This window comes from Colossoma macropomum, unplaced genomic scaffold (genome assembly GCF_904425465.1).
Source record: "Colossoma macropomum unplaced genomic scaffold, Colossoma_macropomum, whole genome shotgun sequence".
In the NCBI taxonomy this organism is placed as follows: domain Eukaryota; kingdom Metazoa; phylum Chordata; class Actinopteri; order Characiformes; family Serrasalmidae; genus Colossoma; species Colossoma macropomum.
Window position 1 is genome coordinate 29,895,862 of NW_023494807.1, and position 27,645 is coordinate 29,923,506.

Here is a 27,645-nt window from a genome sequence, read left to right on the forward strand (position 1 = left end):
TTTACAGGGCGACTCACAGCAGCGCATGCTGACCATATTTTAGCCTGTTTTGATTCTCCTCAGCTATTTCCTTTCTATCAGATACAGATCAGTTTTAACAAAAGTGCAATGCAAAAATGTACAAATGCTCATCAAATGCCTCTTTGAATACAATATATGTACATAAATGTATATAAAACAACATATATTAATCATACATAACATAATTACTGATTAATGCAAGTAAACTAAGAAACAAACTTTATGTCGATTAATATGGAAATGACACATTTGAATAATGTTAATTCACTACATCCTTTTTGCATTATATTTGTTACATTCAATCAAAAAAGCAAAGTCTTCACTTTAATAGCCATATTTGCACTTTTCTGCACTCGATTTGCATAAAGGGTCAAATCTGTGAACCTCATTGCATTTTATAATTGTTTTGTTCTTTTACAATTTTGAACTTCGCTGTAAAAATACTTTTTCTGTTAAACCTAAAAAAACTTTGAATGAAACGATGCAAAGCAAAATTTGATTTAGTTTAGAACCAAAACAATAATTTACATCAGTTCAGATCAGTTTTTACAGCAGAGGTGGGAACAAGTCACTCAGTGGCAAGTAACAGGTAAGCCTCAGGTCATGACTTTCAAGTGCCGAGTCGAGTCCCGAGACAGACGAGTCTCAAGTCGATTGTTAAGTTCAGTCTGGATTCTTCAGTCTTCAGCTAATTTAAGGCCATTTCAACACTGAACACCAAAAATGATGGTAACAGTAATGCAGCCTTTTAAAGGCAGCATGTTAGTAATGTGTGGCTGCATATTCATTTTTTGACCCTTCCAAATAAAATACAAAATCCAGGGTACACAGATAACCATGACACAGATAACAGCATACACAAAGTGCAACTACACATGAAAATAATTTTCAAAGTACAATTCAACTTAATGAAAAATGTACATATGAAGATAACATTTTAGATTTTTTTGGGGAGCATTGGGCGCATTAGATTAAAATAAAAACTAGCTCAGCACTAAAACTAACTCAGCAAACTAAAAACAACGGCTAGATTGAGTTTAATGTAGACAACAGAAACCAAAATGACCGAACTGAACAAAGTTTACAGAACAGAACACCAAATGATGGTGACTGTACAAGCACAACATTCACCACCAGGCTGAAGCTGACTTTACTTGCCAACTTCTTATTCGAATTTGCTGTTCAAGTGGAAATTTCGAACAAGAAACCAGTGGTGGACGAAGTACACAAACCATGTACCTGAGTTAAAGTAGAGATACCCAAGGTAAAATATTACTCCAGTAAAAGTAGAAGTTCCTCCCTTTAGACCTCCACTTGAGTAAAAGTACAAAAGTATTTGCCTTCAAATGTACTTAAGTATCGAAAGTAAAAGTACTAAAAGATTAATTAACTTAATGCAACTTAGTTCCAAGTTTAAGTTTAATAAAAACTTTAAACTCAGATTCACAAATGAGTTTCCTTTACTAAACTGCATCTGTAGGTCTCTGTTCATAAACATAAACTAGCCTAAACTAATTTACTATAAAATGAAATGTGTTTGTATAAATTCAGAAAAAAGACACATCAGTCACAACTGCATATGTGTACATATTTCTATACTGTGGTCTATTTACACAAAGTTAGGTTAGTTCATCATTTATGTTGAATAGACTCTCCCAAAATTTTACGCTGCTGCACTGACGTTGAACCGTGTGCTGCACTGGGTCGGTATGACCAACAGGTCAAAACAAACTCAAAACAAAGTGACCGCTGTGCCCTGATTGGTGTTCTTGCTTTGCGCTTCTTTCGTTTTCACGTTATGTTTTTATACACACATAAACCAAAAGGAACGACAGATTTCTCATAATGTAGTGGAGTGAAAAGTGAGATATTTGACTTTGAAATGTAGTGGAGCGAAAGTAAAAAGTCCCCCAAAATGGAAAGTAAAGTACAGATACACAAATTTACACAAATACATTTACTTAAGTACAGTAACCAATTACATTTACTTAGTTACAGTCCACCACTTAAAGAAACTGGCGAATAAAACGCCAACTTCAGCCTTGTTGTGAATGCTGGGAGTGTTTTACCTGCAGAAGCTGTTAAAATCGGTCGAACAGAGATGCTGGGTTTCTTTTGTTGAACCATCATGAGGAAAACAGTCAGTTCAGCTGGTGAGTTTCTCCAGTAAGAGTTTAAGAGCTGAGCTGGGATTATTGATGCTATTAATGCTTCGATTGTTTCCAGCTTGTGGAGGCGAACTTGAATTTTAAACGCTTTGTTTGTCTTCTGTAATAAAAGACAGACTCCACGTTTCTTCCACTTTGGGTCTTGAGTCTTTCTGAGTCATGAGTCTGAAGTCAGAGTCAAAGTCCAAGAACATTGGCATTTAAGTCAAAGTCGAGTCACAAGTCAATTTTGTCAAGTCTCAAATAATCAAATTCGTGACTCGAGTCCAAGTCATATGACTCGAGTCCACACCTCTGTTTTACAATGTAATAAATTCTTGCAAAGTCTAAATCTATTCATGTCCAACATTCATGTCCACCCCAGGATGATCTAACAGTTCATCCCTGCTTTCTCCAAAATGAGAAAAATCATACGTTTAATGTAAGCCAGTGTAACCAGAATTTTTTCCAAGTAATTTTGGGCCATTTCTTCTACTCATCATGAAATATGAAGTAGATGAAAAACCTGTTTCGGCATCGTTTTTAACACCCTCGCCTGCTTAATCTAACCACCTTGCTAGAAAAGCCAGCACAGACTAGCATAGTGGCTCACCAGCAAAACCAGCATCTGCCGTGTATTGGATGCTGCTAGTATTGAAGTACTCAAGTCCGGTCTTGGTTAATTTACAGTCTTGGCTAATTTACCGATCATTTGTACTTGGCCTTGTCTCGCTGTTTATTTACAATGTCATGTAGACTGTGCCACTGTAATTACTGCCATGTACCACTAGGAGTCGTTTGTTCACACTGTTATGTAGACTGTATCACTGTAATTACTGTTATGTACCGCTAGGGGGTGTTTATTTGCACTGTCATGTAGGCCGTATCGCTGTAATAACTGACGTGCATGGCTAGGGGGCGTTTATTCGCACTGTCATGTAGGCTGTTTCGTTGTAATAACTGACATGCATGGCTAGGGGGCGTTTATTCGCACCGTCATGTAGGCTGTATCACTGTAATTACTGTCATCTACCGCTAGGGGGCGTCATGTAGTGTCATGTAGTCAGAGAACTTATAGAGAGGAGAATTACCCCTCTGTAACGTCTTCCGGGTTTCTCAAACACTAGAGGGCGCCCACGAAATAGTCCAAAATGAATGGGTTGATATGGAGCCTTTGAGCAAAATCATAGTTTATAAATGCTGAAACGTTTTTAATGTAAAAGAATGTAATCATTTCCTGAACACAGAACAGCATAAAACATTTTAACACTGCTGTTTTATTTTTAAGAGCTTTTAAACTCGAGTTATAGGAGTTTAAAACGGCGCCTCATGTACGTTCATGACGTCAGTGAGCGTGAACAGTCAATGAGCTGCTCCGCTCACCAACCAATCTGCACTCAGTAGCAGTAACGCTAACCACTCAGCACTCAGTAGCAGTAACGCTAACCAATCAGCACTCAGTAGCAGTAATGTTAGCGTCCTGCTGCCCAAAACCTGTTTGCTGTAGAATAAAGGAAACATACAGGTGAGATTTCTTTGCTTTTTTAGTGAAATACATCCTTCTACTTTCTAAACTTAAAGGAAGTTCTGATCAAGTGATTTAAAACTATTTTAACTTTTCGTTTTTAGCCATTTAGCTCCATTTACCCCCGCTCATTGAGGACTTGCTCGCGGTCCTCGTTTTTTGGCCAGACTCATCATAAAGTGGCTCTGCTGTAGGCTGTGTCCCTGTAATTACTGCCCTGTACTGACTAGGTATAATGTTATGTAGGCGGTGCCACTGTAAATTGTTTGTAAATTGTCATATCAAAAGCTCTTGTGTCTGTGTTACAGTGATGCTAATTTCTCTCTTAGCTTTGCCATTGTGTTAGCAGCAGGCTAGCGGCGGTGTATGTTCATAGATGCAAAATCCAAGAGATTTCATGCTTGTAAAAGCAAAGTGTCATTTCATGGGGTGGAGAGGGCTCAGAAACTGGCAGCTGGACTAACCTGGAGATCCCAGAAGGTCTGAGAGTATCCGCCTACTACATACTGCTCAAAGAAGAAGTTCAAAAGACAAGAGATAAAAAAACGTATACATTTAAATAAGATCATTTGAACATAAAAGCGAAAAATAATTTAAAGAGTAGCGTAGAATAAGCATTAGTAATATTAATTATAGTCAACAGCACTGATAATAGATTTTTTATTTATCAGAAAATTATTCAATAAAATTAAAATGGTAAAAAATAATCACTAATTTGGGAAGATCTAGGAATATTATTTATTTATGTCCATTTACCACTAAATTATCATTCAAAATGTCAATGCGATTCGACAAAGGTTCGGACTTTTAATTTGCCTCGCAGCGCCACTACAGCATGTGACCAAGCTGGCGGAAGATTGACCAGGAAAATCCGGATCCACTCCTGCCCGGTGGTGCGCCGAAATCAGTCCATGGCAAATCCTGCACCCCCGGGGCTTCCACGCCAAAGCCTTGCTCAACATCGTCTGATCCTGCGACGGCATTAAACTTTATTTTAACGGCGTTTGGACGGTCAACCCAATGTTTCAACCAAAATTTTGGGCCCCTAAATAGTAAATAAGCTGAATAAATAAATAAACTGCAGCTTTTTATTTACATTTTTAATCGCATTTAGCTGGCTGGCCGTTTCACTACACACACAACTCAATTCAAGTGAAACAGCTTTATTTTTTAACGTAATTTTAAAAAATTGAATTATTTAACAATCGAGAATCATTTTTGCTGACGTGCCATACACAGTATATGTAACAGTATACCAGAACCCATGAATACAGTCATTAATAAAACAATGCAAAAAAGGCAATATAAACAAAAATAAACACAAATTCCAATTTGTAGAGAACAAATATAAACAATAATCACTTAATAGTAATGTGCAGCCTGTACATTACTGGGCACAGCGTCCGTATACCAGCTGCCAGTAGAAATGATTTTAACAAGCAAACAAAATCGTTTGTATATTTATTGAACATTTCTCCATAAACCGATTATTAGAGTTAGAACTCAATATTTTCACGTGCACACGGCACACAAAAGCAAGAAATAAAGAAATGGGGCAAATCGAATAACTAACGGTATAATAATCTTATTATATCAACATAAATAAGATTAAAATGACCGTATTAAATGGTGAAGGGATGACAAGTTGTGTGGAATTGGATCAGGCGTTCTCTTTCGCCGCCCCCTGGGTCCAGGGGGTGCAGAGGTTGCCGTGTGCCGTGTTTTTTATCGCGCCGCGGGGGTGCGCTGTGTACCGGGTGTACCGCAGCACCGAAACGCCGCTCCACAAAAAACCGGCAAAAAATCCGCCACCATCCGCGCCTTAAACATGGATCTGCAGTCCCGGGGCTCAGCCTGCGGACTCCCGGCGAGCGCCTAGTCACCCCGAAACCGATATTTATTCACTTTTACAGCAAAATTGTCACTTTTTAAGTCTCCGATGGAGGGGGATTTAAAGGTGGAGTGACCGCAGCTGGACAGCAACTCTCACCGCCTCACCTCCACTTTCACCGGGACACGAAGACGGTGCGTCTGTTTTTCGATTTAAAACGTGAAAGTAAAAACTTGAAAACTAGACACGTTTCTCACTTTATAAAACCTCCAAGCTTCCACACACGCCGGGGTAAGTAACCTTAATCCTACACGCCCGTGCTAATGTTGCTAAGCTACTTCTTATCCATAACCATGAGGGCCAGGCTGGGGCCTGAAAACTGATCAGTTTTGTGATCATTTCGATCCAAAACTACACAAATAGACACCTAAATAATCTGTCTGGCCTCTGATGTTTGAGTATCGAGGTCGTGTGAGCCGCGTTTGGTTCAATTAAACTCGGTTTTGCGCACGAAGCTGAAGTTAGCTTCTTTTCTTTGAATTTCCCCGTTCCACCTTAAACGCTGCGGCGCTTACCATCAGGTGCCTGAGGCGCCAGAACGTAAGCGATGCAGCATTTAAGGTGGAACGGGGAAATTCGAAAAAAAAGCTGGCGAAATGGGAAGCCCACCTCAGCCTCGTGTTTTATGTGCTCTCCCCTTCTCCTCCGTGTCCTTGAAATGATTTTAAACAAACTCTTGTTTACTTGTTTGTTTGTCTTTTTTGCTTGCCGTTTGAAATTAACGCGTTCAGTTACTTTCTAATGGTTGGTTTCGGGGACACGTATGGATTAGCAAACCCCAATGCAGCTAAGTTATCGCTTATTAATTGAGTTTTGAAGCAAAACTAAATGACCTACAAACACAGATACCTTTAAAAATCAACATTTGTCTTTTATAATTTATCGCGTTATTTAAAACTTTGTTTAAAACGGTTTTATTTCGTTAGCTAACGTTAGCCATCAAGTCTTGGTCAACAAAGCTGTGGTAATTTAGCTAAATCGCCAATATAACATCCCTTAAACTGCCCAAAATCAGGTTTAGATGAATATATAAGCTTATTTACGTTTGTATTTTTTATCATTTGTGCTTTTATTTGCGTTTAATGCTGATAAACGCTGCGAGTGTCATTGATTAGCGGTTAGCGTTAGCCAGCTCTCGGGCCTGTTTAACGTAGCAGGCCTCGGATTCGGTCTCGTAAATTACCTCATTAATGTGATTAAACGTTTCCAAAGTTTGAGTTTTTGGTTAAAACTTTATTTCTAATTTAAGATCATGTTTATTGCTGAGCGACTGCATCTTTTTCTGAGCGGTTTTTTCTCTGAAGAATGTGGAGGCTGGCTTTTTTTGACTATTTTTCCGTTCCACCTTAAATGGTGCGGTATTATATGTAACTGCCCTGCACCGTTACATAGAACTATTGCACTGTTTTAAGGTGGAACGGAAAAATTGCAAACAAGACGCCGACTTCGGCTTCGTGGCTGCCATATGGCCGCTAGCGGCTAAAGCTAACAGCAAAGTTTGAGTGAAGGTGTGCGTGAGGCTCGTGTGCGCGAAGGAGCAGTTCACCCAAAAATCAAATTTCACCAGGTTTTCCCCGCTCTTCCTCCAAACACAGTCGATCAGACGAGACCACGTTCGGTGTCTGAAATTTGCTTCTTTAGTTTTAGACTGGAGCTACGAAGCTAATGTAGCTAGTAAGCATTACAGGTTTACACCCCACTAACTAGCACGGTGCTAACTGCATGCATAAGCGGTGTACTGTTAAAGGGGAATTACACCGGATTTTCAAAATTTCTGCATAATTAATTCGGTAAGACGTAAACAGTCATTCAGAGTGGTTTGGTGTGAAATGGTTCAGATTTCTTTACAGTGGTGGTGATGGGAACCAGGGGTTGCCATGACTACAACACAAATGTAGACATTTTATTTACCATCCAAAACCACCAGTGAACCTACACGAGTCTTCTGACTTTTATATGGAGTGTTGGTGATGGGAAAATAGTGGAAAATCTGGAATAAGTTTTCTTTGTGGTCTGTACCCTGCATGTGTCTCTCCACCATGATTTAAGATGTATTAGGCAGTTTTGTGATATGATTTAGCCTAATACATCTTAAATCATGGTGGAGAGACACATGCAGGGTACAGACCACAAAGAAAACTTATTCCAGATTTTCCACTAAATCATTATCACAAAACTGCCATAAAACTCTGGGCCTCATTCTCCAGTTTTCTGTTAAATTTGTTCTTAAGAAAAATCCTGAGAAAGTCTACGTCAGATTCATGACATGTTCTTAAAGTGCAGAACTGTTCTCACCTTTGTGCTCGTGTGTGTGTGTGGATTCTGTTCATACCTAAGAACAAATCCCACATAAGAGAACATCGGTGAGGCAGTCGTCATAAAAACTGTGTAAGTGGGTTTTAAGAGAATTTCTTCTTAAGACTGGTTGGTGAACGAGGCCCATTGTTTCTTCAAACTACTGTAAAACGGTGTCTCAGTCATCAGGCAGTGAATTCATTACCATTTCTTGTAGTAAATTTCTGTAAGGGAGCTTTTAGAGGTGGACGTCTGGTTCCTATCACCACCACTGTGAACAGTTCTGATTCTCTAGAACAGAGCCTTTCACACCAAACCACTCTAAACGATGAATTTCAGGAGATAAAATGGAAATGTGGAAATGTGCTGCCCCGTGGCTCGTTTACATCAGTGACTTTGTGGTAATGTAATTTACAACATTATTAGTATTATTATTCGTCCATGTCAACCGTCCACCATGCTTTTTTGAGTTTGTTCTAAGAGGCATGTGATGGAAATCTGTCACTAAATTTGTGTACGTTATTTTTCCCAGGAAAATGTTCCAGTGTGGATTTTTGACATTTCATGCATTGACAGCCGAAGTTGAACAGGGAACAGTTTTAATGACGTTCATAAAACATCTGACCATTTCCGTTTCCGTAGCCTATACACTTAAAAATGGTCCTTCAAGGGTTCTTTAGTAAAGATAATGTTTCTATATAGAACCATGAACCCTCAGAGGACCCTTTGCATCATTAAAGGGTTCTTTGCATGGTGAAGTCGTTCTTCAGATTGATGGAGACTGTGCTGTAGATGGCTGTATGTAAGATTCTTTTGAAAAGGGTTCTATATAGCACCGAAAAGGGTTCTTCTATTGTTACGATGTCAGGCTTTTTACAATAGAAGCAAAAAAATCGGATTTGAGCAATGAGGCTTGTAATTTTCGGTATTGTGATAATGGGCTATTTTGAGCATATAGTGGATGTCATCACTCAGGGGTGGGCGATATGGAAAAAATATCAGATCAGACTCGATTCAGTCACGATATGAGTCACGATACTTCGACACAGACACGATGCACTGGTAGCGCCACAGCTCTGAATACAGTGATTTGTGTTCAACAAAATTTATCGCGATTATGATAAAATATCGTCATATTACCCACCAGGATCATCAGTACTTAAAGAGCAGTGGGGAACCGTGTTAAGTGAGAATACTATACACTTAAAGATGGTCCTTCAAGGGTTCTTTAGTGAAGATAGTGGTTCTGTATAGAACTATGAACACTCAAAGGACCCTTTGCATCATTAAAGGGTTCTTTGCATTGTGAAATGGTTCTTCAGATTGATGGAGAATGTGCTGTAGATGGCTCTACGTTGAAATTTTTTTTTTGAACTTGGTTCTATATAGCACCAGAAAGGGTGGTTCTACTGTTACAATGTCAGGCTTGTTACAATAGAAGAACCCTTTTCAAAAAGGTTACATATAGAACCATCTGCAGCACATTCTGCATCAATCTGAAGAACCACTGCACCATGCAAAGAACTCTTTAATGATGCAAAAGGTCGTAAGTGTTCATGGTTCCACATAGAACCGTTTCTTTACTGAAGAACCATAATTCTTATCATTATTTTTATTATTTCTCCATCTGAGCCATCCACCATGCTTTTGAGTTTGTTCTAAGAGGCCTGAGAGAACGTTTCCATAAAAATGATGGTCCCTCGAGGGTTCTTTAGTAAAGAATATGGTTCTATATAGATCCATGAACACTCAAAGGACCTTTTGCGTGATTAAAGGGTTCTTTGCGTCATGAAAGCGTTCTTCAGATTGATGGAGAACGTGCTGTCTGGTTTTATATAAATTTTTATTTATTTAATTTATTTTTTAAAAAAGGTTTCTATATAGCACTAAAGGGTTCTTCTGTTGTTCCGATGTCAAGCTTGCTACAATAGAAGAACCATTTTTGGTGCTCTATAGATCCTAAGAAATGCTATAAAGAAAGCAATCTACAGCACGTTCTCCATCAATCTGAAGAACCATTGCACCATGCAATGAACCCTTTAATCACGCCAAGGGTCCTTTTGAGTGTTCATGGTTCTACATAGAACCATTTTCCTTACTAAAGAACCATCATTTATAAGTGTATACATCAGCAAACGTTTATGAAACGTTAGTTTCGCACAAAAACTGAGTGACCGTGTAAATGGCTGTGTAAATGCCTTTAAAGTGGCACGTTTCTCCGGGTTTTCCCGCTTGGTTACTTCCATTTTTCCTCCTCTCCGGTTGATCTCGACAGGAATTCTCCCTTTTGTTCATAAACGTGTTGTATGTAAGCCCAAGATGAAACATCTGGATTCGATACAGTTTAGTTTCAGTTCATTCTCCTGCGTGAATTAGGCTTCATCAGCCTGAGTCGCGATTAAGCCCAAGCGCAGTGGTTTATTGCTCATCTGTTAGGACGATGTTGTGAAGTGACTCATCGCGGTCAGAAATATCTGCTGATGAAGATGGAGATGGCTTTAATTATACACTGCAGACAGTGTGACTGGCTCGGATGCTTTTGAGGCTCATTCTTATTCAGTAAAGGTTCAGGTTTGAACATTAGTCGCTGTTTGATTGTATGTCTGTGTGCCGTTTGGCCAAAACCTCCAAAATGATAACTTCACAGAAGGAGGACTGTCTTAACGTACATAGGTCAACGTGGTGATGCTGCTGCGAGTCATTTTGGGCCGTTTCTGTTGGTCGATTAATCATGAAATGTCACATGAAGGGCGGCTGTTAATGATCACTTTTAGCGGAGTGAGTTTCCGGTGTAAAATGCTGGGCGACGGTGTGGGAGTGTGTTGGTTGCTAACTTTGCCTCGATTGCAGAAGAAAAACTGAGTAGAGGTGGCCGATATTATTGTGATCAGTTTTGGTATCATGATACTCGAACACATTCATGATATGCGTCACGATATGAGTCACGCTTTCTACAACGTCACTTTTACAAACACTATCACTCCGCCGAGACGCCGTTGCTAAGCAACGACTTTGACAGCTGTAGGAGACGCTCAAGCCCTTTGAACATTTTTACTTCTTACTTTGCCACAAACAGAAAATGGACACTTTTCAGATCACGTTTGACCGACGGCCGATTTGGTCAGACTCTGAAGATGAGACGATACTAAATTCCCAAACTGTCATCACCACTGAGCAGCTTTTCAGTCGGCAGCTGAGACAGAAGAACAGCTAAACAACCTGGAATCAGCCAGAAATGAACCCAACACCATTCGCCAAACATGCAGTCTGATCTTCAGAGTCTGACCAAATCAGACTGAGCTATAAAACTGCCACAATATCAAGTTTAGCTCAGTTTTGTCAGTTTTTGCCAGATCAGTATTAATGTTGTTTTGTTCCAGCCGGTCTGTAAAGCATCTTACAGCCCATTTAGTTTGGCGAATGGTGTTGGGTTCATTTCTGGCTGATTCCAGGTTGTTTAGCTGTTCTTCTGTCTCAGCTGCCGACTGAAAAGCTGCTCAGTGGTGATGACAGTTTGGGAGTTTAGTGTAAGGAGCTGGAGAACGAACTGCCGGCTGTGCAGCGAGTGGGCGGAGCTCGTTACTCTGACGTAGCAACAAGCTGCTTGTTAAGGAACTATAATTTGGCTGAAGGAACTGCGAACATTAAAACATATTAAACGCCGCGTTCACGGCCCAGTTTATTAATTTATTACTGTATTTATTTAACTGTTGTGTAAAAGCAATAGAACACTCTGAGTGTGTTATCGCACATCACGGCTGTGATGATCTACGGCGACCAAATCACAGCCGAGATGTTATTTCGCAATAACACACTCCCTCTTCTTTTGCTTAAATGCGTCATGATGATTTGTATTCAACAATTTATCACGATAACGATAAAATATTGTCATATTTCCCACCCCGATCATCAGTACTTAAAGGGCAGTGAAGAACTGCATGTTTCCTTAGAGTACAATTAAATACAAATTGAAATAAATTAAATTAGTTGGATTTTGTGCAGTATAGTTTGTGAAATGCTGTTTAAAATAGTTATAATAGATTGTGCTGGTGGTGCTAGTCGTGCATTGTGTCTAAAATATTTGTGAAATGTGTTTTAAATGTATTAAGTATTGCAATTTGATTCTCTTTCTTTGCTTATTTATTTCTGGCCATTTTGTCCACCCCTACATGTGACCTGCTGTGTGCTACTAGCACTTTCATGAAATTTTAGGCTAAATTTGTCACAAATTAGTTCAAATTTCAAATATTGGCCAAAATATCGATTCGGTTCTATCTCTGTGTTAAAGGGGGTCTGCCACCAGTCACTGCCCCCCCAAACCTACAGTACCCACCCTATTGATGACCCTTCCATCCTGCACCCCTGTTACACTCATATCTGTCTGTCTATTCATTTATTTAAAGACTTTTTAGTCTGAACCTCCATTTGCTTCAGCACCTGCAAGCCAGACGTGCATGGAGATCTACTCATGTGACCTCAGGCTTGGGCAGGCAGGGTAAATGAACGCCCTCTGACCTTTAGAGGGGAAAGTAGTTCAATCTAAGATGCGTTTACATTAAAATGTCAGAGTTGATTTACTGTAGCTGTTTCAGCAGTGCATTTAAAGCGACATTTTGGAGAGAGATCCGATTTACTGATTGTTTTCCTCCTCTGACCCCAATAAGTGGTTGATCAGACGACGTTCGGTGTCTGAAGTTCCTTCCTTTAGGTTCAAAAGGAGCTTTGAGGCTAATGTAGCTAACATAATGGAAGCTTATACCCCACCAGTTAGCGTGGTGCTAACGGCACGCCTAAATACGACGTATGGAGTTGCTTTCATAACCCCAGAGGACTGACACTGTATAATATACTGTTGTCTAAACATGGACTGTCGCTTCAACTTTCCCTCTGTTTAGTTCCGCTTAACACAGCGCGGTTAACTTGGTCTGGCTGTTTCCGCTCGGGGGGAAATCTCGACACCATCTTGAGAGCTTTTCCTTTGGTGTGTTAGTTCAGGCGACGCCCCCTTGGAAAGGTGAGGGATCTGAGTGTCTCCTTGCCCCTTGGAACTGAGTTATAAGGGGTAGCGGTTGAAGTCTTCCCTCTGAAATGGGACCCTCAAATAAAGAGCATTACTTCATTAACAGCTACCAGCGCTGCTCTGTAGGCGACCCTGCCAGTCTGCAGTGACAGCAGAGGAGGGTAAAGTTCAGCTCCTCACTGCTGGGCTTTAGTTACATTTAGGGAGTCTCATGCCTTCAAAGAGGGGGGCAATTATTTATTATCGTCCACCCCTAATTCTTTGGTCATATAAAGTTGAAGTCATTTTTTTTCACCAGCTTCTCTTTCGAATTTTCCCGTTCCACCTTAAATGGAGCAACAGTTACATTGTGGTGCTTCAGCCGTCAGAACTGCTGGACTATTTAAGGTGGAATGGGAAGTTTAGCTATCTAGCTGCTGAGACGTTAGTATAGTACTAGTGATTTGACCATAATACACTGAAACAGTGGTTATCGTAATTTTTTTTTAACAGTGAAAATTCTCACATTTGTGAGTATCTTTGGTCTCTTGTTCTCCATCTCACCTGTTTTTCTTTTTTTTCTTATAACTCTCTGTTTGGAGTCTCTGAAAAAAAACCTCTGTTTGGAGGGTCATGTAGCCCTAACACTTCGCCTTCGCCCTCCCCCTCTATCTCAACAAGAATCGGGACACCCTACCCCTAGACGTGAACATGCAAAACAGAGGGCTAAGGGTTGAGTGGTAGGGGCGAGGGGTGAAATGGGATTGAGCCCAAGTCGGAAGCTTGAGTCAGACTCCAGGGGCCGTATGTACGCGTTAGAGCGCGGCCTAGTTATAATGTCGTGTTCACTAGTTTCAGGTTTATGCAGTGCTAAACCAAAACAGGCTGGGACACGCAAACTAGTTTGAATGTCGGGGGGGAAAACTTAAGGAAACCACACAGAGTGCAAAAAGGACAGTGTGTGACTTTTTGGTAAAATAAGCTTAGAAAAACACTGTACTGTTATTTTACTTGCATCTCTGATCATTGTTGTCATTTTAGCTCCTATCGCGTAAGGTAACACTCACAGCTGAGTTTCTCACTCTTAAGCTAAGATGAAGGCGAATATGTCGGGAACCACTGGTGGTTCCGAAACGCACTTCGTCATATTCTTCATAACTTGCGTATTTCGTAAGCTACTTTCAAAAGGTGGGGGTTGTATGAGAGCTGTAACTGTCTTCCAGTCGAATAGATGGGTGATGTAATTTTAAACCCTTATAATAAAAGCTGAACTCACAATTTTTTTTTCTACTGAAAGTCAACCTATTTTTCCACAAATCTGGGCTATAAACTATAAACAGATGGCGTCTCTTCAGTGATCTGCTCTGTAAACATTATTTTTATAAAATAATACAAAGAGCGTCTAAGATTTTTGGCTTTTAGTAGTAAATTGTAAGCATATAGCAGTATGTGTGATCATAAAACACGTTCTGTTAATTTGAGGGGAGCTTTTACAAAAAATAAACAAATTATTTCATGCAGTTACTGAATAATTTGCCTTACGATTTGGTCATGTAAATTCAGATGGACAAACCATAATATATCCTGGTCAATAAGAGGTTAACACTGCTGTTGTGTTTATTCTGAAAGCTGGAAATGCATAGTTAGGTCACCCAGCATATCACTTGTCGCAAGAAACCAGAATGGTAACTTTACAGGAGAAGGGAAAAACTGCTTTACTCTTAATGTAAGTCTATGGAACCAGACGTTTTTCCAAGTCATTTTGGGCCGTTTCTATTGGTCCACTCGTCATGAAATTTAGACACAATGTAAAGAGAAACGGGTATTTTCAAATTGTCAAACTGAACAACAAAAATGGAGAAGAGGTTTTCTTCTGACAGCAGTGATATGATGGATATGAGGGGGTAGGAGAATTTGATAACGGCTCATTGTAGAGAAGCTTGCTGACTCATTTCTTTACAGTGGTGGTGATAGGAACCAGGGGTCGCCATGACTACAACACAAATATAGCCATTTTATGTACAATCCAAAACCACCAGTGAACCTACACGAGTCTTCTGAGTTTATATGGAATGTTGATGATGGAAAATAGTGGAAAATCTGGAATAAGTTTTCTTTGTGGACTATTCTGCCTCACAACCCCCTGTATATTATGTATCCCTCCACCATGAATGGAGTTTAAGGCCAAAACCTTCTCAAACCTATAATAAAACAGTGTCTCAGTCATCAGGCAGTGAATTCATAACCATTTCATGTAGCAGCTTTCTGTGAGGGAGCTTTTAGAGGTGGACGTCTGGTTCCTATCACCACCACTGTGAACAGTTCTGTCTCAGTAAGTTTCTCCAGAACGGAGCGTTTCACACCAAACCACTCTGAGCGACTCTTTACGTTGTAATCAAGTTATTAGACAGAAAATTTGAAAATTGGTGGGATTCCCCTTAAGCAGTACTTAAACAGAGGACTAGATGTTTCCTCACTGCTGCCACTCCTCTTCTTCCAGCCTCCTTTCTCCTGGAAGCCTGATCTTGGTCTTTGTCCGGCTCTTCAGAGGGAGTTTATTAGCTGCCATCTGTCGGGATCAGAGCGCTCAGAGTGGAGTGTCGGCTCTCTTCTTTTGTGTCCGGGGTCGTTGGGGGCAGACGGTTCTTGACTCTCCGTAACCTTTCAGTCTCAAACATGCGCCGCTCCTGCGTTCAGCCGTCCAGCTGCTGTTTGCACTGACCATCTCCAGGAGTGGTTCTTTCACTCAGCGTTTCCCAACCAGGGGTCAGCAAACCCACAGGGTTCACATGGGAGAGGGCGATTAGATAAATACACTGTTCGAAATAAAGGTTCTGCGCAGGTACGTCTTTGGTTTATCAAGATACAGTGTAAATGTTCCCTCAAAGGTACAACAGTGGGTTTTAAGGTCTGATTGTGAACCTTAAATAAGTTTTTCCAGGTGAAAAGTTCGTATTTGTACCTTTTCATTAGTGCTGGCTGATATGAGCTCAAATCAGTATCACGATTAATTGAATATTTTAACTCGGTTGCGATTAATAAACAATTTTTTTTTTATTTTTTTTTTTGCCCTCATAGTTCACTGACAGTGTTTTATCTGCATATTTTAATGCAAATCGTCAGAACGGCCAGATCTTTATGTCAGTCCAACTCGACATTCGTCATAATTTTGCGCTGCTGAGACTCAAACATTTGGGGCGATATTTCTGTACAAAAATTAGAAGAGACTCATCCGAAACCCTCCGTGTTTTGAAGAGATTTTGAGCGAAATGTCCGAACGAGGCTGCAGCGTCAAAGAACAGTTAAAAGTCTGAAAGCAGAGTTTAAAGAATCCGAGGACGCGGACCAAAAAAGTGACCGCGCCCTTTTTACGGCTCGAACACATTCTGGGTGATGAGCCCAGCTGTCAGTCAGTGAAGCTTCATGATGGCTCCTGTGATGCTGGTGAAGATGAAGCTGAAGGTCCGGGAGCGACTGATGTTCGTTGGCAGTCGTGATTGTTTACCTCTGGATGAGCTGTGAAGAAAACTACACAAATTAACTGCTAACAGGCTTATTGCAACACACACACACACACACACACACACACACACACACACACACACACCAACAACCACAAACACGTTTGATTCAGTCAGTCACTCCAACTTCAGTCTTTCAGCTGCTCTCACCTTGTTTATCCTCTAAACAGGTGGATTTGAGCAGGAGTTACTGAAACAGCCTGTACTGCGGTGGGTTTTACCTGTAGCCGGATAACTACACTAGCTTTAGCGTCGCCCAGCAGGGTTCAGCTCAAAGCACCACAGAACAGTTCTACTTTTTATCTGTCAATTCAGCATCAGTCATTCGAATCTGTGCTCTCAGATACGAGTCTTTATACTCTAAACGAGTGTTTTCAATTATCGGTTGGCTAGAACCGAGTCAGTACTGCAGCGGGAGGCACCGTGCACTCGTTTTAGCTTAGCCTAGCAGGCTACAGCTGAAAACTCTAACAGAGCAGGTGCGACTTCGGCTTTCTGTCACTCCAACACCGATCGGTCGACTTTGCTCTCGCTGCTGTAAGTTTTTATCATCTATAATTGTGACAGCAGAGCAGTGAGTCTGATTGAACCTGCACTGTGGTGATTGGATCTCTTTAAGCCAAGTTGGCCAGTTAACTGGAATGTTTGTAGGCCAGTTTGAGCTGTTTTCTGCGATGGCGTTTTAGGGCCACTGTTAAAAATAAAAGTAGTAGATTTTGAGAAAAAAGTTGTAATATTTTGAGACAATTTACGACATTTTAAAGTGGCATTAATACCAGGAAAGCTCGCAGTATTGTGGACAAAGACTTCGCAAAGGGAAGCAGCACCTCCTCGTGTTAAATGAGGGGTGTTGAGTTGGTGGAGTTCTACTTTCATATCGATTCACCCATAAAGAAACACTCAGTCTCCCTGTCTCTCCTGCACATCAGCACCAGCCTGTTATTGGTATAAGAAACGGCTGAGCAGGAAACTGTTTATCTAGAATAAAGAGCCAGACGGACTCAGAGGAAACTGTCTGTCTGTGTTGTTGAAGGAGAATCGCAGGCAGGGTCGTCTACACGGCTATCGGGGGCTACATCTCCCCCCATTCAGAGAGGGCATGAAGTTTCACAGACAGTGAGAATGATGATCAAAATGATCCACAGAGAGACAGGAGTGAGTGGAGCTCCGGCGTCAGTACAGCAACTGAGACCCCAATGTGTTATGGCAGCCCCTACAGTTAGCCCCCCCTACAGTTAGCCCCCCCTACAGTTAGCCCCCTTTATCCTCCAAATATAACGACTTTGTTCTCGAAGTCTACTATGTTTATTAACAGTGGCCCTGAAACGCCGTCGTAGCTTTCGGAGATTCTGATCCTTTTAGCGTTTGTGAAAGTTCTGTTTGCGGCTCCGTCGTCTTGGTTGTCCTCGAGCGGCCGTGATTGGTCAGTGAGTTTTTGTCGCTTGTGAAAATGGGCAGAAATCAAACGGTGAATAAAACGTTACGTTTCCACCGTCTGAAAATCTCGGTTGGGCCCGTTTGTGCAAGGCGCTGTCAGTTATACGTGAGCTTGGATTGATTTCTTGTCCAAATAAATGGCGCTCGGTGTGTAACGGCCTGAAGAGTTTGGCTTAAAATAAGAGGCTGACGTTCCCTCTTAAAGGTGGTTCTTCGAGGGTTCTTTAGTAAAGAAAATGGTTCTGTACAGAACCGTGAGCACTCAAACAACTCTTTGCATGATTACAGGCTTCCTTGCATCATGAAGTTGTTCTTGAGATTGATGGAAATGTGCTGTAGATGGTTCTACATAGAACCTTTTTGAAGGAGGTTCTATGTAGAACCATCTACGGCACATTCTCCAATCTGAAGAACCCTTCATGATGCAGAAGGGGTTCCACCATTGTTACAAGCCAAATAACCTTTTTTGGTATTATATACACTTTGGTTCATCAAGGGTTCTTTAGTAAAGAAAATGGTTCTATGGTTCCAAGAACACTTTGCTTGATTAAAGGGTTCTTTGCATTGTGAAAGGGTTCTTCACTGGATGGAGTATGCTGTAGATGATTCTTTATCACCCAAAAGGGCTCTTCTGTTGTTACGGTGTCTAGCTTGTAACAGTAGAAGAACCCTTTTTGGTGCTATAAAGAACCCTTTTCAAAAAAGGATCTACACAGAACCGTCTACAGCACATTCCTTCACGTTCTCCGTGAGTCCGAAGAGCCCTTTCATGATGCAAACAATCCTTTAGTCATGCATAGGGTTCTTGGAGTGTTCATGGTTCTACATAAAACAGTTCTCTTTAGTAAAGAACCCTTGAAGAACCACCTTTATAAGAGTGTAGAACCCTTTTGGTAGGAATATGAAGTGTTGGCTTCAGAAAGTACCTCTCACTAAAACTAAACTGGGGAAAAAAACAGCCTGTTTTGAATGACTTGGTTGTGATGTCACAAAAACCAGTGTACAGTCAGCCTGCAGCAGTTTAGCCCCGCCCATTCATAGTGAAGTTAGTGGTTCAACCCAGTCTTCTATTTGATGGAGGCTCGATAAAGGACAGCCAATCAGAGCAGAGCGTATTTACATACCAGTTGCAGAAGTGCAGTAACGCCCTGTTTAATACTGAGGGATAAAGAGAGGCTGAGATTCTGAAATGTTCATTAAGCTGCATTCATAGTTTTCTTTCTCTTTCCTTCCTTCCTCTACCTTTCTTTCTTTTTCCTTCCGTTTTTCTTTCCTTCCTCCCTTCTTCTTTCTTCTTTCCTTTCTCTCTGCTTCCTTCTTTTTTCCCTTTCTCTTTTCTTTCTTTCCTTGCTCTTTTCTTGCTCTTTCCTCCATTTTTCTCTTTCCTTTTTTCTTGTTTCCTTCCTTCCTTTCTTTCCTTCCTTCTTTTTCTTTCTTTTTCCTTTCTTTTCTTTCTTTCCTTGCTGTTTTCTTTCTCTCTCCTTCCTTCCTCTCTACGTTTTTCTTTTTCCTTCCATTTTTTTCTTTCCTTCCTCCTTTTTCTTCTTTCCTTTCTCTCTCCTTCCTTCTTTTTTCCTTTTTTGTCTTTCTCTTTTCTTTCTTTCCTTGCTCTTTTCTTTCTCTCTCCTCTCTTTTTCTTTTCCTTCCTTCCTTTTTCACTTTTTCCTTTTTTCTTTCCTTGCTCTTTTCTTTCTCTTTCCTTCCTTTCTTTTTTTCTCTCTCCTTTTTTGTCTGCTTCCTTTTTTCTCTCGTTCTTTCCTTCCTTTTCTCTTTAATTCTCCTTTTTCTCTTTCCTCTTTCTTTTGCTTTCTTTCCTTTGTTTTTCTTTGTCTTTCTCTCTTCTTTCTTTCATGTTCATTAAGCATAACTGCGTTCATAGATTCTGATGGTATTTAACCCTATAATCAATAATCAAACCTCGTAATACTGAATAATGTGAATATAGTTTATTTTAATGTTGACCGATGCCGTATCTCTGCTGTGTCCCTCAGTTCTGTGAGAAGCCTAATGAGCATTAGTGGGATGGTTGTGCAGAAATAGCCTGTATGTGCCGTAAGGAGGTTTGAGGGTGGGGTTTAGTCTGTTATCAGAACACACAGCGGACCCCCGCCCTCCTGCGCGCACACACACACACACACACACACACACACACACTGCACCGTCACACCTGATCACTGAGTCACACGGGTGCACGGTTTCACTCGGAAACTCAGCTTTTTCTTTTTTGTTCCCGTAATTCTCCTTTTGCTCTCTGTCCTTCCTTTCTTCTTTCTCTTTTCTTTCTCTTTCCTTCCTTCCTTTCTCTGTCCTTTTTTTTCTTTTTTCCTTTTTGTCTCTTCACTTTCTTTCCTTGCTCTTTTCTTTCTCTTACTTCACTTTCTTTTTGTCTTTCTTTCCTTTTCTTTTCCTCTCTCCTCCTTTTTTCTCTTTGCTTCCTTTTTCATTCTCTTTCCATCCTTTTCTTTTTCATTTGTTCATTTTGTTCCCTTTTCTTCTTTTCCTTTTTTTGCTTTTCTTTTCATTTACATTTATTTTTTTCCTTTTTTTTTTTTCTTTCCCAGATTCCAACACAGATTATGAGCAGTTCATGATTAATCGGTCAATAAAAAAGTCCACACTTAAGTTGACAGACGTTAATTATTTATCCGCGGTTTCTTGTGAGCGTCTGCTCAGCTCAGTCTGCTGAAGGTTTTGCCTGAAAAAGCACTTAAAAGCTGAATTTGAACGAGAGCTGCAAACACGGGTTCTAACAGAGCAGCAAACGGCAGCTGGGCTTCAGCCTGCACTGCTGCGGATAGCCTGAAGGGCCAAACTGGGGGGGTGGAGGAAGTTAACAGCTCTAAGAAGTGTGTAAATTTACACTTGGAATAAAATCTCTTTGCGTTAACGTCCATCAGAGTGAAGAACGTTTTTCCTTCTGAAGTCGCTGTTAGAGGTCTGACCTTTTATTGCAGTGACGTGCTGATATTTATCTGCTGTGTGGACTGATCTCCTCAGTGATCTGCAGCCTCTGCTTAGGTCTTAAATTTAATGTTCTTGTCCTAAAAAGCTGAGCTGTGTTGATGGTAAAACTGCACATATTTACTCTTTCTGTCCTCTTTCATTCTCTCCAGGTGTGGTTTGAATAGAGAGAACACTACAAGGAGCTGACTGAGAGTCTGCCAAGAGCGAGAGATTCACAAAACTGATTCAGAGGTAAAGCAATACTGCAGCGCTCTCACCATTCTGTATGAGCCGCGAGGCTCGTTTGAACCTTCCTGTTCGACTCTTGACTCTTGCTTCTTAACCTGTGTAAGAGAGTCTTATAGAGTCCTGTAGAGTTTTCTATTGTTTGTAATGTTATTTGAATGCAGAATTAAATATTTAATCCATTTTATTACCAAGTTAATTTATTACCAAAACAATGTTTTGGGTGCGTTTGTAGTAGTTGCTTTTTGTTTAGTCAGTGATCCTCCTGAGATGGGGGGTGGTTGGTGGGGGGGACTATCTTTAGATAAACCATCTTTAAATGGGTTAGGATGATCGTAACAGTAGTAGTATAATTGATGATAATAATAATAAAGTTAGTGTTGATGTATTAAAAGTGTTTTGTTGAAGATGCTGTAGTTTTTTTTATTTGAATGTTTATTTTTAAATAATTAATGGGCTTTGGGTTTTTGTATTTATTTATTTATTTATTTATTTTATTTTTTTATTTATTTATTTTTTCCTCCTCCTGGTAGAGCCTTTTTTAAAGCGCTTGCCAGTTCTGTTCCTTAAGTTGCAGTTTGGCTCGTTGCTCTTTTTAGTGTGTGTGCTGACTCGGGCTGTAATTCCTCAGTTTGGCAGGCAGGTCCGAGGCCCCCTCATGCAGAACCACAGGAAATGAATAAACCGCCGCAGCCTCTAGCCGGACCCCCCTCTGTCCCCCACCCTGCTCCGTCCCCTGGACTTACACAGGTGAGATGATTATACACCTGACCGACAGCAGCAGAGGCTGGTGGGCGCACGAGTTAAAGGGACAGTCTGGTTACCATTTTACAGAATACAGCGTGTTTCAAAAAGATTTCAAAATGATTTATTTCACTTGTAAATCGTTACAGAACAATGCAGTAAACTGTAAATGGTTTAAATGAGCATAAAGTTTATGTAATTTTCCAAGTGCTCAATATGAACCTCCTCCAGCTGTACGGACAACATCAACACCATAGTCAAATTCATCCCATACTGGATTGAGCATGTCGGGTGTCGCTGCACTCACGGCTCTCTCAGTGCGATTTCGGAGATCATCCAGTGCTGTGGAACCAACGACGAACACTCTGAGCTGTTGGAGCTTCACTGCCCACGAAAATCACACTGCACAGTTATGACGGATTCACTCTTATTGAAGTGGAGAACGCAGAACGCTTTCTGCTCAGGGGTCTCATCTCCTCTCAGACTGAAGGAGCCATCTTCCACTGACAGTCAGAAACTCTATGACCCCCTCTTTCAATTGGATTGTGATTGGTTCTTCTGCACCTCACGGTTGTAAAAATATGGTGCTTTAAAATCAGATGGTGTGTTTTTTTTTTTGTTTTTTTTTGTTTTTTTTGAATCATCCTGTAAATATGATCCAGTGTTCTTTCGCCACAGTACCCAGCATGCATTTCACAAATACGTCCTACAGCTATAGGGAATCCCCCCCCTGCAGTCACCCCACAGCTTAATAGCTGGAATATTAGATTTCTGGCATTCGGCTGCTTTGGCCAGCTAGCAGGGGGACTAAACATTTCAGACAGCCGACCCCTGAGTATCTGGTTCAGGAGCCCCCTAAGTGTCCAGTCCAAAAGTCCACCCCCGCCCCAAGTTCCACCCTCCTTCACGTTAAGTCATCAGGAGGGGAGGAGTTTTCCTAGTCTTTAAACTTGGTTCCCCTTTAACTCCTTTAAGAGTATGAATATCTGATCTTACTTATAATTACGGTTTAATTTGGTGAATTTTTTTTTTTTATTTATTTTTTTTTCTCCCGGTTATTATGGTGTTTTGGTTTAATTAAAAAAAAAAATTACTGAACTGCACACATGCTGCTAGGGCCTGCTCTTATGTAAATGTACAACAGTCTCTGATTGTGTACAGACTTTAATGTGAAACATTCACAAATGTGGTTGAAGCAGCTGTTTACACAGAAGTGCAGTATAGAAAATAAAAACACACAAAGCTATTTATTTATTGTAATGTTTGGGAGGAAAAAGCTTGATCTTTATTTTAGGCTTTATTAAAGGTTATACTTGATTCTAAAATGTGATCTCAGTGTGTTAAATGGAATTGCTGTATTGTTTCCTGTGAATGAAAATTAGGACCAATTAGAACAGTGGTGCAGTCACGCCACTCCTTCCAGCTTGATGCATCACACATTGTTTACAACCCTGTTCATTCGTTGTTCCTGTGCAGGCTGCCTACCCCCCCGGCCAGCCCCCCTCTGTTGTCTTTGGCCCACCTCCACCAATGAACTCTGCACCGCAGCCCAGACAGGTACACACTCCACACCATATATGATCAGTTATGGTATCAGAGCTACTCGTGGCTAAGCTGAGTGTCTGCTGTAACCTTGCTTCACGTGTTTGGAGGGATGTGTGCGCGATTTCGGGTCTCTGTCCTTTTGCCTCTCTTTGCTGATCTCTCGCTCTCTCTCCTGCCGTCCTGCCAGTTTGCTCCAGGGCCTCGTGCTTTACATCAACAGGTACTAACTTTCTTCACTGAATAACTGATAAGTCCCATTCGCATGTGCTCTTTTTGAGTAGAAACAGTACAGACGTCCACTGAAGCCACATCTCCAGCGTTTTTCATCCTAACCTCTATCTGTTGCATCTGCGGCGTGTGGTCGTATTACCACAGACGGTGATTTCAACATTTCCCGGAGCTTAGAAAAGAAGTAAAACATGTTACCTTACAATAGAAACCAATGGCCAGTTGCTGAGTTGTCAGTATGCACTTATTTATTAATTAAATTATTTATTGAGTAGATAACTCAAGCTGTAAATCCATCACTAATTCTTTCAGATTATGCAACAGTTAGTTCCGGCTACGCAAGCTGATTGGCTAAGAAACGTTCTAGGTATTTTCAGAAACACTATCGCTCTGCTGAGATGCTGTTGCTAAGCAACGACTTTGACAGCTGTAGGAACCATTTGAACGTTTTTACTTCTTACTTTGCCACAAACAGAAAATGGACACTTTAAAGATCACATTTGACCGACAGCCGATTTGGTCAGACTCTGAAGATGAGACGACACTAAATTCCCAAACTGTCATCACCACTGAGCAGCTTTTCAGTCGGCAGCTGTGACAGAAGAACAGCTAAACAACCTGGAATCAGCCAGAAATGAACCCAACACCATTCGCCAAACTAAATGGGCTGTAAGATGCTTTACAGACTGGCTGGAACAAAACAACATTAATACTGATCTGGCAAAAACTGACAAAACTGAGCTGAACTTGATATTGCGGCAGTTTTATAGCTCAGTCTGATTTGGTCAGACTCTGAAGATCAAACTACACGTTTGACGATTTATTTATTCTTAATGCTTGTTATGAAGAAAAGGACCATAATACATTGAAACATTACGATAATACAGTGGTTATCTTAATTTTTAACGGAGAAAATTCTCACGTTTGTGGGTTTCTTTGGTCTCTTGTTTAGCCGTCTTTCCAGTTTTTCTTTTTTTCTCATAACTCTCTTTTTGGAGTCTCTGAAAAACCTCCGTTTGGAGGGCCATGTAGCCCCAACACTCCACCCTACCCCTCTATCTCAACAAGAATCGGGACACCCTACCCCTAGACATGAACACGCAGAACAGAGGGGTAGGGCTGAGTGGTAGGGCCGAGGGGCGAAACGGGACTGGGACTATAACAGAGAAGAAATGAATCCATTCAGGGTTTTTAAATCGTTGTGAATGGTGGTAATAGGCTGTTCAGTTGCAGCGGGTTGAGAGAAGGTTGGTAAAACGCTGGATTGTTCCTTTTAAGGTATTGTTTCAGATAAACTTTAAGCTCTGATTAAACTCTGTGCTTCATAGCTCTTTCAGATCATTTACTTTTACACAGACATAACAGAATCTGCATCTTTCCCCGTCTCTGCCTCAGAGTTTAGCCGGTTTTGTGCTTTCGCTGTGGTTCTTATTGTTAAATTCACCAAACCGTGCACATGTCTGCTTTATTTGTGCTGCTGCTGCTCACGGCTAACTGATTAACCGCTGCTTCGTGTCCTCCTTTCTCTCGCTCCCTCTTTCTGGCTCTTTGCGCTCTCTCTCTTCTGGTGTGTGGTGCGGCTGAAGGGTGGATTCAGGTCACTGCAGGTAACTTCCTCTCTTCTTTCCTCCTCGCTCCCTCTCTCCTGGGTGTCCGATCAGTATTGCACTCGTGTAGTCACTCTGTGTGCATGCAGTGGCCCTTTCTGCAGCATGGAGGCGCAGTTATTGCAGGAATAGCTTGCTTATTTATTTATTTATTTATTTAATGTTTTAAATGAACTTAACTCTTTATTTTTCCTAGATATGGCTACATTTGACCTTCAAAAAAGGAAACTGCATAATTGCCAGTAAATGCTTGCAGACTTAGTTCTACTTTACTCATCTTATTGAAAATGAGTAATATTATGATTTTTTTTTTTATCTTTATTTTCGCTTTCTTCTTGGTCAAACTGTTAGTTTCTGATTAAGAAAGGAAACTATGCTGAATATATCATTAAAAATCATTAAACTCACAATCTCACCATTTAATTGTAAAAATGAGCGAATAGCTGCTGATTAATGTAGCCTTATTTTGTAAAGGACGTCTGTGCAGCGAGTAAATGCTTGCAGACTTGGTGCTACTTCACTCGTAGTCTTATTGAAAATATACATCAGTTCAATATTTTTATCTTTATTTTCAGTTCTTGATGAAACTTTGTTTCCTTTCTTAATCAGAAACTATGCTGAATATAATGGAAAAGTCATTAAAGTCGCAAAATCATTTAATTGTAAAAATAAGCGAAAGCTGCTGATTAATAAAGCCTTATTTTGTAATAGTCTGCAGTGAGCTCATCAGTGCTGTGAAGCTTTGCAGTGTTTTCTAAAGAGATAAATATACAGGAACGTGTGCTAAAGTTGCATTGAGAACACTTGGAAACCACGGTTCTTTTGTTTTTGAAAGGGAACTGTACACATGATTGTTCTTCAAGGGTTCTTACGTAAAGAATGTTTCTATAAAGAACAACGAACACTCAAAGAATCCTTTGCATTATTAAAGGGTTCTTTGCATAAAAGTTCTTTAGATTTAATGTAGAATGTGGTGCTGTGGATAGTTCTATGTATAACCTTTGTGAAAAAGGTTCTGTGTAGCACCAGAAAGTGTTCTTGTATTGTTACAAGCTTGACATTGTAACAATAGAAGAACCTTTTTTTTTTTTTGGGTGCTGTATAGAGCCCTTTTTTAAAACAGTTCCATATAGAACCACCTATAGCACATCCTGAAGAACTCTTTAATCATGCTAAGCGTTCAAGGTTCTTTATAGAAATATTTTCTTTACTGAAGAACCATCTTTTTTAAGAATATAGATGGTTCTTCATGGGTTCTTTAGTAAAGAAAATGGTTCTATATAGAACCATGAACACTCAGAACCCTTTGCAAGATTAAAGGGATCTTCAGATGGAGAATGGCTCTTAATGGGTTCTTTGAGCGTATGCGGTTCTATAGAACCTTTCTTACTAAAGAACCCTGTGCATGAGCAAATGGCTCTTTGCATGGTGAAAGCGTTCTTCAGATTGGTGGAGAATGTGCTGTAGATAGTTCTATATAGAACCTTTTTGAAAAGGGTTCTAGATAGCACAAGCATTTTTCAGTTGTTACTAAGCTTGACATTGTAGTATTAGAACATTTTTGGGTGCTATATAGAACAAATTTCCATCTACAGCACATTCTGAAGAACCCTTCTGTGATGCAGTATAGATGGTCCTGTTCTTTTGGAAAAGGGTTCTATATAACATTGTTATAGTGCCAGGCTTGTTACAGTAGGAGAATTCTTTCTGATGCGATGTAGAACTCTCTTCAAAAAGGTGCTGTATAGAATCTATAGCACATTTTCCATCAATCTGAAGAACACTAACAATGCAGAGAACCTTTTCAGTGCACAAAGGGGTATTTGAGTGTTCATGGTTCTACATAGAAACTGTTTTGTTTACTAAAGAACCCTTGAAAACCATCATTAAGTGTGTAGAACCTAGGGCACTGAGCTACAGATGAGGTCTTTTAAATTGTATAAGGGAAAATTAGCGTTCTGATCTCCATCACAGCTGCAGCGAGAGCCGCGTTATCACTTGCTGAGTCAGTCTGTCCATATTGCATAATCATTTCTGATTATGAAAGGAAGGAGAACTTTCCACCTGGTCGCACTTTGGCCATATCTTAGTGGATTAGCTGTGAGCTGCCATTCAGTGGAGCGGTTTTACCTCCTTGGCTAAGCTTAACCTCTTATTGACCAGGGTTATATTTTGGTTTGTCCATCTGAATTTACATGACCAAATCGCAAGGCTAATTATTCAGTACCTGCATGAAATAAATGTAAATTATTTTATTTATTTATTTATTTTATTTTTTTAAAAGTTCCCCTCAAATTAACAGAACGTGTGTTTTATGATACACATATTGCTATATGCTTACAGTTTACTGCTGGAAGCCAAAAATCTTAGAAGCTCTTTGTATTATTGTATAAAAATAATGTTTACAGAGCAGATCACTGAAGAGACGCCATCTGTTTATAGTTTATAGCCTGGATTTGTGGAAAAATGGGTCGACTTTCAGTAGACAAAAAAATT

The 27,645-nt window shown here is 40.4% G+C and overlaps 1 protein-coding gene across 4 annotated transcripts in view; it reads left to right on the forward strand.

The window, feature by feature from the left end:
• Window positions 1-5,440: 5,440 nt before the first annotated feature.
• The window catches only part of eif4g1a (eukaryotic translation initiation factor 4 gamma, 1a), a 63,224-nt gene continuing 41,019 nt past the window's right edge, over window positions 5,441-27,645 (forward strand). For 2 of the 4 annotated variants that reach the window (XM_036555797.1, XM_036555799.1), the window contains exons 1-4: window positions 5,442-5,815; window positions 20,950-21,031; window positions 21,657-21,775; window positions 23,246-23,326. In XM_036555797.1, the coding sequence (XP_036411690.1) occupies window positions 21,701-21,775; window positions 23,246-23,326 (156 nt within the window). In that variant the 5' untranslated portion in view covers window positions 5,442-5,815; window positions 20,950-21,031; window positions 21,657-21,700. Of the gene's footprint in view, window positions 5,816-20,949; window positions 21,032-21,656; window positions 21,776-23,245; window positions 23,327-27,645 lie in introns of all 4 variants that reach the window. The other 2 variants (XM_036555798.1, XM_036555796.1) reach the window with 2 other exon arrangements.